Source organism: Phacochoerus africanus, chromosome 15 (genome assembly GCF_016906955.1).
Source record: "Phacochoerus africanus isolate WHEZ1 chromosome 15, ROS_Pafr_v1, whole genome shotgun sequence".
Lineage (NCBI taxonomy): Eukaryota > Metazoa > Chordata > Mammalia > Artiodactyla > Suidae > Phacochoerus > Phacochoerus africanus.
Genome location: NC_062558.1, coordinates 11,253,924 through 11,268,188, shown reverse-complemented (window position 1 = coordinate 11,268,188; position 14,265 = coordinate 11,253,924). Strand labels below are relative to the sequence as shown.

The following is a 14,265-nucleotide window of genomic DNA, read 5'->3' as shown; positions in this document are numbered from 1 at the left end:
AGGTGAGTAGTCCAGGCAGAGGGGTTGAGCTCTGATTCCTGACCCCAGGTGACAGGGGTCTCCTAGTGTCATTCCTGATCTATGATGAAATAAACTGTTGAGTGAATGAATTTGAGACTAGGGGTGGATGAAAGAATTCTGAGGACTGGGGTATTTAAACAAGGCTTGGTGAAAAAAAAATGGGGTTGGCTAAATGGAAGTGTAGACAAATTTGGAAAAGAACACTGAGGGATTAAATTACATGAAAAACGATAGCAATATTAGAATGCTTAAGGAGGTGGTGAGTGGGAAAATGTTTTATTAGGAAGAAGGAAGCTCAGATAGCACACCTAGGCCACCCCCAACTCTAGAAACCCAGCTCACTCTATATCACTGATTGCCCTTCTCTCATGCACTGAGGATTATTTATTGTGTTACTTTTGACATATGTGCCCATTCACTCAAGTGTGCTGTGATCTGTGTTCCTAACGTTTGGAGTAGTTGAGCATCACTGGGATGTCGGGAGAAGCAGTCACCACCCCTCATCAGTCTTGAGCTTCACAACCTTCCATGCTGAAGTCCCATCTTGGCTGCTGTCAGGGATGGGACTGCCCCAAATGCCACCACTGAATGAGGCTGCATCTGCCAGGAGCTCCCTCTAGCACATGGCTGGATCTCCCCAGCCCAGGTTGGCCATCTGGGTGCTAACGGCAGGGCCTATGGGCAGGTACAGGCTGCTGATACTCATGTAAGGACAGCAGAAAGTAAAGACCAGCAACAGAAACATTAACTCATTGCCAGCATTTATAAATTGACTAGGAGACAAAATGCCTTTTGAAACAAGTTGAGTGTTCTTTCTCTAAGCTTTACTTATCCTCGGCTACTACTTAACTGCTGTTGGGTTACACATTCACTCTGAGTTTCTAGGTCAGAGTGTTCTGGGGTTCTGCTGGGAGTAGGCAACGGTCCTGGATGTCTCAGGGGAAGGGGAGGGCATGCGGTTTCTCAAACTGGGCAGGTACTAATTTCTGGCATGTGGGCCATGAATTTCACCTTTTAAATCATAGGGGGACATTTAGAGAAGATATTTGGCATTTATAAAGCACGTCCAATGAATTGATACAAAATAAATTAGGTGTGATTCCAACTCTATGACATTGTTGAAAAGGCAGAGTATGAAGACAATAAAAGATGAGTGGTTTTCAGGGGTTAGGAGGAGGGAGAGTTAGGGAGAGGAGGGTTAGAGGGAGGGTTAGGGGGAGGGTTAGGGGGAGGAGGGTTAGAGGGAGGGAGGGTTAAAGGGGGGAGGGTTAAGGTGAGGGAGGGTTGGGGAGGGATGGTTTGAAGGAGGAAGGGCCAGGGGGAGGGAGGGTTAGAGGAGGGAGGGTTGGGGGAAGGGCTGGTCAGAAGGGAGAGAGAGTTGGGGGAAGGAAGGTTAGGAGGAGGGAGGGTTGGGGGAGGGTTATAGGGGGAAGGGTTGGGGGAACACAGTGGATGTTTAGGGCAGTGAAACTATTCTTTATGATACTGTAATGGTGGATACAGGCCATTTTGCACTTGTCAAAACCCACAGAATGTACAACACCAAGTGTGAACCCCAAGGTAAACTATGGGCCTTGACCAGTATTTAGGTATAAATGCCAGTTCATCAATTGTAACAAATGTGCCTCGCTGGTGGGGGATGTTGATGGGTGGGCTTCATGGGCCAGTGGCCAATCTTGGTACCCTCCACTCAATTTTAGGCTATCAACCTAAAACTGTTCTAAAAAACAAAGTCATTAAAGTAAATTAACACATGATAAAACAAAGGTGAATAGAAAAAACCTAATTCGTACAAGTAATGAATAAGTAGTGACTACTTCTGGCTCTATCACTGTTCCAACCCCTTTAATGACATCAACTCTTTTATTCCTCAGAACAATCCTGTGGGGTTTCGCCCATTATCAGAATTCCCTTTTACAGAGGAAAGAACTGAGGCACAGAGAGATGAAGTGACTTGCCCAGTAAATGGAAGACCCAGGGTGCAAATCAGGCAGCCCAATTTCAGACTCTTTGCTCGTCATCATTTTGCCCCATTTCTCCTTGATATGAATTGAGTCCATTATGGATTCATCTTGGTAATCTCACATCTTGTGCATATACTGTAGTTTTTTTTTTTTTTTTTTGGCCGCATACATGACATGTGGAAGTTCCCAGGCCAGGGGTCAAACTTGCGCCACAGCTGCAGCGGTGTCGGATCCTTAACCCACTGAGACATAAAGGAACTTCTAAATGTACTTTTTTTTTTTTCTGTCTGTTGTTTTTTTAGGGCTGCACCCGTGGCATATGGAGGTTCCCAGGCTAGGGGTCTAATCAGAGCTATACCTGCCAGCCTACATCACAGCCACAGCAATACCAGATCCAAGCCATGTCTGTGACCTACACCATAGCTCACAGCAACACTGGATCCTTACCCACTGAGTGAGGCCAGGGGTCAAACTCACAACCTCATGGTTCCTAGTCAGATTCATTTCTGCTGCGCCATGATGGGAAATCTGAAAATGTACTTCTTTTCAAGTCAGGAAAGAATCCTTTTTTTTTTTTTTTTTGTCCTGGAAAAACCATATATCTCTGACATAATTAACAGTGTTACTAGGACAGGTTACTTTTGCCCATGATCTAAAACTTTTCAGGAAAAAAAAAAATGGCAGCTTTAGAAAATCTGCATTATGGCCTGATTTTCAGAAATGTTATCTGTCTCTCTTGGTGAGAAATAGTCGTAACTTGACTTAAAAATTGTCCATGATAACGGATAGCTTTATAGTCAACTTTTAAAATTCTGGGCTTGAAAATCTTCTATTAAGTTTACAAAGTAGGTATTTTCCACATCCTTTCCCTAATATCATGTAATTTGTATCTCAAAGATCAACCTCTGAGAATAGAAACATTTATTTGACTCTGTTCCTCGGACTTGGGAGGTGTGAAACAATATATACTTATCATAAAATAAGCACAGCTTTTGGAATAATCCTGAGTTGATAAGCCAGCAGACACCAAGAGATGCTCGTTATAAGACTATAAATGGAGCTATGTTGGATGGTTCACTGTGTCCTCCAGCGCATTTAGCCCAATTCCTGGTGCTAAATAACACTAGTCCTTATTATTATGACCAATACTAGTCTGGGGATGATTCAAGGAAAAGAAGAACATGAAATTAGAATGCTAATGGGTCTTCTCTCTGCTGCTATTTTACTACTAAGTGATGCTATTTTGACCTTGACTTCAATGATCAAAGCCTCCAAGTGCCACTGGAGTCCTGGGCATACGACTCAACAGACAAAAAAGGTAAAGGTGGGTTTTTTTTCAGCTAATTTCAGAGGAGAAGCTGAGCAGTACAGGTTATAGGAGTGGTGGGCTTGGAAGGCATAAAGGGCACATGTAATAAGTTCAACCTTATGGGCAGCCCCTGATCCAGCAGCAAGGAACACCTGGGACCACTGGCCAATTGCGGCAAGGTGGTCTGTCTTCCAGCTGATGTCAGGGGCTGCAGACTTCCTCTGCACAGAGGACCCTGGTGTCCCCGGGCTGGTTGAAACAATCACAAGTGGGAAGGCAAGGAGGAGCCCTCCAAGGCTATCCTTGACCTAGTCTCTTCCTGTGCTTCAAATGCTTCCAACAGCCAAGAATAAGGTTTATTTCTTACGCTGTCATTCACTCTTCCACCATCAACCCCAGTTTCCCCCCTGTGAGCTCATCCCCCACTGTCTTCCGGTCTGCTCTCTTCCTTCCACTGATCCCTGAGCCCAGAAGCCACCCTCCCCACCCCCTAATTCCCCTATGATCTACTGATGGAGATTTTTCTCTAGCTCCCTGGAGCAGTTCACATCCCTTCTTCCTGATGCCCTCAGGCAAGATTACTGACACCCATGTGTATGTCTGTGGTACATATTTCATTCTGCCTTGTGTTATGATCACGCTCGTCACCTCCCAGACACCCTAAGCTGATGGGCATCTCTGGATGATGTACTAACTTCATACAGATCTATGAGCACTGGAGCTGGGGATACAGCAGTGAACAACACGGATGGAAACGCTAACATTCGAATGTGTCCCAGGAACTTGCCTAGTGTTCAAAAATATTTACTGGATCACATGAATGGCAGGTCAATGGAAGAAGCGGGCAGCCTGGAGGCAAGAGCAGTGGCAGCCACAGGAAAATGGGGGATGCCAACTGGGGCTGGGGGGAGCTGACTTCTCTCCCAAGGACCAGACAGTGAACACCCTGGGGCCTTCCCCTCCACTGGCCACCACTTGTCCCCTTCCAGCTCTCACATACCCACTCTTGCTTCCCACCCTGGAGGAAAGCCCAAGCTGGCCAAGAGCCCAGAACAGGAGGGGAGGTGTAGGCATCCTTCCTGGAGAGGGCTCGGGGCCACATACCTGAGCTCCAGACAGCCCAGCTGCAGGGCCATACCCTCGCTGACCTTGCTGGCATAGCGTTGCATGTAGTCATTCCGGAGCTGGTGGGGTGAAAGGCCAAGGTTTAGACTGCTGCCCTTGTTCCCTCATTTCCCTGAGATGAACAGAGACCTCAGGAGATGGTGGGGGCTGTCTCCCACCCCACTGTGTACAAACTTGGAGCAGGAGATGAAGAGCAGGAGCGGGAAGGCTTACTCTAGAGTCCGGGGCAGTAGTGCACATGACCCCACAGGCTGAGGCCTTTGAGTTTTGGAAGCATTTTCACAGCTCATTCTTTTCATGGCTCTACAAGGCAGGAAGTTCAGATTCCCCTCCCCCTACTCCTCATTTTGGAGATAAGGAAACTGGGAATTGGTGGAGGAGTCAGTAATTAATCCAAAGACTTGTTGGTAAGCAGTGACAGATGCCATCCACGGGCTTGCTCTCCAGCAAACCAGGAGGGAGATACAGGAGGAGGCTAAGGCTAGAACAGAAAAGAAGGATGGCAGCTCCCATGTACTTGGCACTCACTCCCTGCCAGGTCATGTGCTGGGCACTTGATATGATTATACCCAGTGGTGTGGTGAGTAGCTCCAAACAGCTGATGGAAGTGTTATTAAGTTTTCCAAAATTTTGTGAGTCGGTTGGTATGTTGATAGTTTGACATAGGCCATGATGGGAGTATTTACACCATGGAAATTAGCAAGTGCTACAAGTCAGAGAGCTGGTTACCAAGGCATGGCTAATGCAATCATTTGGTCCACATGTCAACCCTATAAATTAGATATTCTTATTATCATCCCCACTTTATAGAAGGGGAAACAACCTCTTGTAGGTAAATTATGTCCCAAGGGATACTGGGTTAGAAAGTGGCAGAGCTGGGCTAGAAACCAAGTGTGGCAGACTCCTGTCTCCTCTTTGGACCTGCTCTGCCTGCTTCACCAGCCAGGCCTCTTGAGCAGTAAAGAGCCACTAGGAAAATCCTAGAGGAACTGCGCCTATGGGGTGGGGTTAGTCAGCCCTTAGCTGTGGGGGAAGCAGGGCTGGACAGCTGACCTGGGACCAGGGAATGTTCCCAGGAGAAGTTTCCTGAAATAGGACTTCCAAAATCTAAGCTTTGTCTTTTCATTTCCCCAGGAGAGGATGGTCATATGACCCTGAAGACTGGAAGATAAAATACTTTTACCTGTTGGTAGAAATAAAGCAATGTGGTTCTGTCTTCTTTCAGACTCTCCATGAAGTCCTCTGGCAGGTAGCGGATTTGAAGGTCATACCTGGGAGAGGAAATTCAGACTCTGATTGACACAGGGAAGCTGGCCATCAGCTGCAGTGGAGCTCTTGGCCAGCCATTCAGGACTTGCTCCTTCTTTTCTTCCTCCAAGTTTGGGTGGAGGACCGCAGAGGACAGAGGGGTGGGTGGTCAACATTCGGTGGTCAGTGCTAGTCCTGACTCCCCACCTCCTCCCCCTGAAGGCAGCTGGTCTCCTTAGGTTCACAGGGCAGCCCTTGCCTGGCTCTCCCTCCTCCATACATTTCTGTTCCTCCTCTTCCACAGCCCCAACAGCATCCTGTCTAGGGATATGCCAAGATATCCATCTTGGAACAAGGATGTGCTGTGAGCTCATGTTAGGTCCTGGCAAATACAGGCGCTGGACGCTGCAGAAGGACCCACTTAAAATGCCACTCAGATTTTCTAGAATATTCTGAGGTTGGGAAGGGCTCTATGGAAGGACTCCTCAGGACGTCCCCACTCCTCACTTACACCCCCCCTCATTGGAAAGCCCAGGGCTCCTCTCCTACCTCCACTCAGCTTCCACGTGTAGACACTCGTACTTGTCCTGCACCTCACCCACTGTCATCTGTGGGTGCAGCCAGTGGATCTCATCTGACTTCATGTGCTTCAGCCTCAGCCCATAGCACTCAGCTAGCTGGATGTTGGGCCCGATCCGCCCGCTCAGCAGGATGGAGGCGATGACCTCCTACAAATGAGAAGAGAAGGCCATGGTTCAGAGGTATGCCCTTCCAGGCTCCCACTGATCTCATGCAGCCTCCGGAAGTGGGATTCTCTAGGGTGGGATTTCGTCTTAATGTTTTATTCATCTCTGATTCTCTAGCACTTAGTGCAAGGAGGGGTATGCAGTGGGCTCTACGTGATGAATGAACAAGTTAGCAAAGTGAGGTGGAGATGGAGGGACTGACAGGAGAGAGAAGAAGCAAAGGAGAAATACAGCGAGGCAAAGAGCTTGGATTCTGTGCTTCTGCATTTCATTACGAAAAAACCGATCAAAAACTACTGAGCATCCACCATGTAAGAAGCACCCTCTCAGTGTTCTCCAATTCAGCCAGCATTACTAAGGGTCTGGACTAGGCACTCCTGGGCACTTTGCCTACATTATTCCACTGAATCTGTGCAACACAGGGGAGCAGGTGTTACATCCCTATTTGGCTGAAATGGAAAGTGATGAAGATCACACGGCTCATAGAATTAAACTGGGATTTTGAGCCCTAGCCTCTGGACTCCCAGGACTTATATTAGACTGAACTGCTCAGTGGGAGGGTGGGCTGGGCATGACAGGAGGGCAGGACGTGCATTAAAGATTAAGTGGCATAATTCCCACACAAGAAGTATGGCCACCATAATAGAGTGTTGATAAGAAATTAAGTGCCCTCCTTGTTCCTGCTTTCTTGACCAGAAGCCAGCCTACCCCACAGCCTGATGCCATAACTTCCTGGCCTACAGCCAGAGCTGGATTAAGAGAATCCATGGGCAGCTATCGGAAGCCCATCTGTAAGGTCTTGACTAGTTCTGAAATTATATTGGTTCCACTTTAACTCAGGTTTCTCATGTGGTTACACACGTAACTGGAGAATCAACCACTCCTGATGGAGTAGAGAGGACGCTCAAAGGCAAATTAAAAACCTCACAGGCACTGATCAATCTCTGTCAAGTATCTTTGCAATGCATGCCACCCAGCCTACACACTGCCAGCCCAAAGGCTGAACAGTGCCTGGGGGGGTGCTGTCTGATGAGGAAGAAGAGCGGCCCTGGATTATTTAGATACTATGTTTTTGTAACTTGCCTCCCAAGGAGATGTCTAGTTTAGTAAATCAATTCTTTAACTGGAACAAAAAGAAGGGGAAGCCATTTTTCTTAGAAGAAAGTCAGTTTCTTCTTATTTTCACTAACGAAACATCAAACTAATATTTAAATAGTGCTGCTTTGAAGGAACACCAACTAATTCTTCTGCCTGGGCACCCACATGTCTTAGTCCAGCTCTGCCTCCTGCCAGCCCTCTTCAACCTCATGGAGTTATGAAACTAAAAGACCCTAAGCTTGAAAATTTCCCTCCCCATTAGGAAAGCAAATGCCCATCAGAGCAGTCAGTGGTTGCTCTGTGATGTACATGGGGAAAACGAGGTAAATCAGCACAGGAATCAGAACTTCAGTCCTGGGATGAGGAAGAAGGCTGTGATAGTGCCTAGAGTGAAACAGCACCTAGAGTGAAAGGTCCACAGACAAGAGGAAGAGTTCAAGGTTCTGAAGTTGACTGGTAGATCATTATTAGCACTCATGTCTCTTACTATTGGCCCTCTATCCTCCTTTGTTCCCTTGGTCATCTTGTCATATTATCCAGAACCCCCATATCAGTCCCACCTTACTTCCAACCTGGAGTCCCAGGCTCTGGTGTTTTTAAATTTAGAGATTTCCCTGCCCAAGTTGAAACTTATGTGACTAAAACAAGTCTGATTTCCCCAGGACTGGGACCCCTGTGATTACTGAAAATTTCAAATATATATGAAGAAAATAGAAGTCCAAAGAGTAGTATAATAAACCCCCATGTATACATCACCCAGCTTCAACAATTACCAACATTCTGCCATTCTTGCTTCTTCCATAACTCTGTCTACTCCTCAATCATCACTCAACTATTGTCGATTTTTATAGTTCTTCTTTTACAGTGAAATTTTTATTAATTTAAACACACAAATTTTAGCTATACAATTTGACACAGGAATACACCTGTGCAACCCACATACCAGTTAAGATATTTCCAGATCCCCAGAAAATTCCCTCATATCCATTTTCGGTTAAACTTCATGGCACATTCCCACTTAGGCAACGATTTTCTCTTCCCATTTTTACTTAGTTTTGCCAATTGTAGAACTTCATATAAATGGAATCATTTACTATATTGTATTCATTTCCCTGTTGCTAAATACCTAGGCTATTTCTCATTTTTGCCTATTGTAAATAAAATTACTATGAACGTTAATGTACAAGTCTTTTTGTGTATGTATGTTGTCATTTCCTTTAGACAATACTTAGGAGAAGAATGACTGGGTCAAAGGTAGATGAATGTTTAACTTTATAGGAAACTGCTAGGATTACTCCATTTTCTATTTCCACATCCTCACCAACATTTGGTTTTAAAAGTCTTTTTTGTGGAGTTCTCACTGTGGTGCAGTGGGTTAAGAATCTGAGTTCAGTGTCTCGGGTTGCTGTGGAGGTACAGGTTCGATCCCCAGTGAAGTGGGTTAAAGGATACAACATTGCCTCAGTTGTGGCTTGGATTCAATCCCTGACCCTGGGAACTTCATTATGCTGTGGGTGTGGCCATAAAATTTTTTTAAATAAATTTTTTAAAAAGTCTTTTTGTTTTGTTTTGTTTTTTGGTTACAACCACGGCATGCATAAGTTCCAGTGACAACCCATACCACAGCAGTGACCCAAGCCACAGTGATGACAATGCCAGTCCCTTAACCCACCAAGCCACATGGGAACTCCAAAAGTCTTTTTAATATTAGTCATTTTAGTGGGTAAGCAAAATATTGTGTTTTTAATTTGCGTTTCCTTGATGACTAACAATATTGAGCACTTTTTCACCTTCTTATTGGCTATTAATATATACTCCTTTGTAAAGTACTTGTTCAAATCTTTGCCCACTTTGTGTGCATATGTGTTTTAACTGAGTTGTAGGAGATTCTGACACATTCTAGATAAAATACACTGCATATGTTTTATGAATATTTTCTCCAGGTCTTCTCTGTGGCTGTTATTTATTTCTTAAATAGCATCTGTAGATAAAGTCTCATTTATCAAAATTTTCTTTTAAAGTTAGCATTTTTTTACATCCTATCTGAGAAATCTTTGCCTGACTCCAAATCACGGAGATATTCTTCCATTTTCTTTTATAGGCTTTATAGTTTTAACTTTTACCTTTAGCTCTGTGATCCATCTTGAATTAACTTTTGTGTATGGTGTGAGGTAGGGGTCAAAATAGCTTTTTTTCTTCATAAGGATGTATGGTTATCCAGCACTGGTTGTTGACTTTCATTTCCCAGTTGAATTGTTTTACTGTCTTTGTCAAAATCAGTTGGCCATATACATTGAGGTCTATTTTTGGATTCTTAGTTCTGTTCTATTGATCTTTGTCTGCACTAGCCAACATCACACTGTCTGCACTACTGTAGCTTTAGAGGAGATCTTGAAGTCAAATAACATAAGTCTTTCACTATTTCCTCCCCAACATTATTGTGCTATTCTGGGTCTCTGCATTTGCATATGCATTTTGAATTAGTTTATCATTTTATATTTAAAATGTCTGCTGAGTTATGATTGAGATCACATTACATCTATAGCTGAGTGGGAGGGAACTGCATTTACCAGCACTCAGTCTTCTAATCTTTAACATGGTATACATGTCTCCACATTTTTGCTCATCTTTAATGTTTATTGGCATCTCTCAGAGCATATTTTCCTTTAGCTTTTACTTTGCTGTGATCTTGCTCCACAGCCTTCAAGAGAGTTTGGTTTTTTGTTTGTTTGTTTAGGTTTTGTCATTGTTTTCTATGAGAAGATTAGTCCAGGCAAGCCATTCCACCATTTTTGGAATCTATTTGTTATGTTAATGAACAAATAGGAGAGAGTTGGGGGAGGGGAGTAGAGCGCTCCCTTAAATCACAGACAGCCATAATTCAACAGAATAATAGAAGTACAAGCCCTATAGTGCTCCATCTACCCACCACTGAATAGCTGTTTGCCCTTGGACAACATATTTAGCTCTCCTGTATTCAATTTTCTCATTTATAACACAGAGAAAATAGCAGTATCTATTTTGAACAGTCTTATGAGAATTCAATTAGATAAAATTCCTTAGGACAGAACCTGCCTATTAAAAAAAAAAAAACCTTAGCATTATTTTAACACAGCAATATCTTGTAGATTATGGTGCTTTTGTAAAAACAAAGAAAGATGGGAAGAACAAAATAAAAAACTCTCCTTTCCTCTTCTGCTACCTTTTTATCTCTTTTTCTTTTTCCATACCTTGGAGGTGATGGTTTGTCCAGGGGTCAAAGTAATGAAGATGAGGGATTGGCAGTGGCTGCAGAGCCAGAAGCAGAGCAAAAGAGGAGGTGGGGCCAGGTGTGGAGATGTCTGAATTGGCTAGAAGATTGGTTATATATGGGGGGGGGGATTGAGCAAAGGAATAAATTTAGTAAGGATAGTGGGAAAAAAGATTTCTTAATGTCAGGGAAATTATTTGAAATACGGAGAGAGGCCCCTTAGGTGAGGGAGTGGAATTAGAAGCATTGGTGAGAACTCAGGGTTTGGAGGTGGAGGGGGGAGAAAGAGGTAGAGTGGAGGGAGAGAGTGCTTTATTTACTGAGAAAGCCTAGGACCAATGACACTCCTGATGGTCAGTTGTGTACCAAGTACCCAGTCTTACTTTCCAAATACCCTTCTCCACTAAACAGGTGCAGGGTTCCTTGGAGAAATGGCTGATTTTAGGGCTAGGGAAGGAAAGTACAAGATAAACCTAGAATATCTTTATACTAGAAAAAAGGAAGTGTTTAGAGAATGCTGGGGACATATATCGAGGAAACAACATCAGCTTAAAGGGGCTGGAATGGACAAAGTATGGGAGAACCTAAACATTAAAATATATAATGTTAGGAATGGATTTTATCTGCTGAATAAAATAGATTCTAAGACAGATACATAAATGGGGGAGAAGAGGATGTTCTTCTTGTTAACAAGAAAATGTGGAAGAAAGGATGGAAATAGAAAATCACCATTTGGCCAACCAACTCAGTGTTGGTAGGTTCAGGCATGATTCATCAATGGATGATAAAGCTGGAGGGTAGTGGTCTGATGGTGACTAGGATATTGACATGGTCTTCTCGTATCTTTTTTCAGACGCTAATCAAATACAAAGGAGAACCTGGCAGATGCAAATGACCAGGTCATCAAAGTTAATATCACTAGTGTTGAAACAAGGTAAACAGACCACGCCTCCCACCTTGATAGTGAGAAGAGCACAGCATCATTTCTGGGATATCCCTGCTAAGAGTTCATGATGAGTCTAATCATGAACCCTGGGTGAGGGGTCTCCTCAGAGACTGACAGAAACTTCCAGATTGGATGAGACTAAAGAGATATAACAGCTAAATGCAGTGTGTTTCTGGACCAAGCAGGAAAAGTAGACATTGCACGGGCAGTTGGTGAAACTTAAATGGCCTCTGTGGTTTGGATGGTAGTGTTGTTTGTAGCAATGGTGACGTCCTGATTTAGATGGTCGCAGTAGAGTTCTACACAAAAGTGTCCTTGTGCAGGAGAAATAAACACCAGAGTGTTTTCAGTGATGGAGCAGTATTGCTGCAACTTACTTTCAAATAGTTCGGAAAGAGAATAATAATGGTGGGCATATTACGTGTGTGTGTGTTTATGAAGACGTAGAGTGACCACATATGGCGAAGGATACATTTGAACAATTGAGGAATCTGGGGGAAGGTGATAGGGGAGCTCTTTGGACAGTTCTTTCACCTTCTTTGTATAAGTTTGAAATATTTCAAAATGAAAAGAGAGATTCTGGTGAGGGAGATCCCCAGCCACATGAGAAGTAAAGGTACCATATCAAATGAACAAATTGTCTCTGAGCTGGACTGAATACAGCTCCTTGGTTTGTGAAACTCTCCAGGGCATAACTTGTGCAAAAATTTTTCAGAGGTTCCTTCTAAAAACCAACTGATTTCTCTTGGAGGGATGGTGGGGTCAGGTTGACTCTTGATCCCTGGGGTGGGAATTTATTAGGACACTCTTCATTTCAGAGATTTCCATAGGAAGACTGATTTCAGTTTCAGGTAAGGAGGAATTGGGGGGGTTTCTAAACATGAAATGGGAGGCTGCCTGGTACTGAGCAGACTTTGCCTAGGAGGACATTCTTCCTGGAGGAAGAAAACTGAAGCTCCTGGGGAGAAGGAGTTTTACTAAATGGCTACTCCACCCACCATCACCCTTGCTGGTTACAGATGAAAGGATGTTGTATATTAAAGAATTTGGCTGGTCTTTGTCCCTGCTTCAGGGAAGGGAGCCTCTGAACCCTTGGAATTTTCCAAGCGATAGGAGTATCTTTGTTGTTCCTGGTGGGTGCATCGGACCACACTGAGGTTTATACTAACGAAGTGACTCACAGTGGTCCCTAGAGAGTCCCATGATGGGCGCCGGCCTTGCTGGAAAGACCAACTATGTGATTAGAAGTTTGGAACTTTGAGTCACATGATAATCAGCCTGGCCTCCAGGGAGAGAAGGAGGGCTGGAGAGTGAGTCAAATTACATGGCCAATGATCTAATCAATCTAATCACTCAATCAGTTATGCCTACATCATTAAACTCCAGTAAAAACTCTAGACACTGGGGTAAGCTTCCTGGTTGGTGAGTCACATCAGTCTAGCTGGAAGGTGACATGACCTAAGGATATAGAAACTTTACGTTTGGGACCTTCCTAGAGCTCACTCTGTATTTCTTCATTTGGCTGGCTCTGATTCGTATCCTTTATAATAAAATTCAAATCATCAAGATAGAATATTCTTGAGTTCTGTGAGTTATTACAGCAAATTATTGAACCTAAGGGGGGTAGTGGGAACCCCTACATTTGTGGCCAGTTGGTCAAAAGTGTGGATAGCCTGGGAACTTCAGAGATGGAGACTGAGGTCTGGGGGAGGGTGTCTTGTAGAGAACTGTGCCCTCAACCTGTAAAGTCTGTGCTAGTTCCACAATTGCACTGGATCAGAACTGCACTGCAGAGTGTGTCTATCCTCCAGCCATACCTAGGGAAAAACAAGGTGTTCAACGACAGGTGACAGAGAAAGAACACTAGCTTTGGAGTCACATAAGCCCAGGGTGTGGACCCCTTTCGGACACACACTTTTAGTAGGATGACAAGCTCCTGGAACCATAGCCTCCTTGTTGCTATTCTCTGCCTTTGTCATAGGAAGCTGCAGATGGTCCTTCATTCAAACTATCAGCAGATTCTTTCACTCAAATCATCAGCAAGTATCTATGACATGCGCACTCTGCAATCATAGCAGGAGCCTCATTGCACACACAAAGAGCTCTCACCTCAAGGAGCTTCTGTTCAGGGGTGGTGCTAGAAAGTGGCTTAAGTGGAGGGGCCCCCAGAGTGGGGTGGGAAATCGGTTTAAAAGAAAGGCACTTGAGGTTTGGCATCAACTCACTATGGAGACTTTTTGCATCAGGCCTGCCTCCCCCCTCACCCTTTACTACCACTCTCTCACATTCACACAGCTTCTCACGCAAATGGTGGGAACAGCAAAGTCGACGCTCTGCCCACAGCTCAAGAAGTGTCATTAATGAGTCCACATTCCTGCCTCTCTGAATAAGTTGCTTTAAAAATAAGATGTTTACCTACTCACAAAATTGCCATATGTAATATGATAGCAAAGAAAAAAAAAAAAGCTGTCTTAGTTTTATCAATTGTTACTTAGCTAAGCCGGGGATTCTTATTTTTTTGCTACAAGAAAACCTTTCCTTCCTTCCGCCCACACGAA

The 14,265-nt window shown here is 44.1% G+C and overlaps 1 protein-coding gene across 8 annotated transcripts in view; it reads right to left on the bottom strand.

Annotated features, from left to right (window-relative positions):
- The window catches only part of PTK2B (protein tyrosine kinase 2 beta), a 131,965-nt gene that overhangs the window by 31,997 nt on the left and 85,703 nt on the right, over positions 1–14,265 (bottom strand). For all 8 annotated transcript variants that reach the window (XM_047761494.1, XM_047761491.1, XM_047761496.1 and 5 more), the window contains 3 exons: positions 6,217–6,395; positions 5,603–5,690; positions 4,399–4,478 (listed from right to left, as the gene is read on the bottom strand). In XM_047761494.1, the coding sequence (XP_047617450.1) occupies positions 4,399–4,478; positions 5,603–5,690; positions 6,217–6,395 (347 nt within the window). The remainder of the gene's footprint in view (positions 1–4,398; positions 4,479–5,602; positions 5,691–6,216; positions 6,396–14,265) is intronic.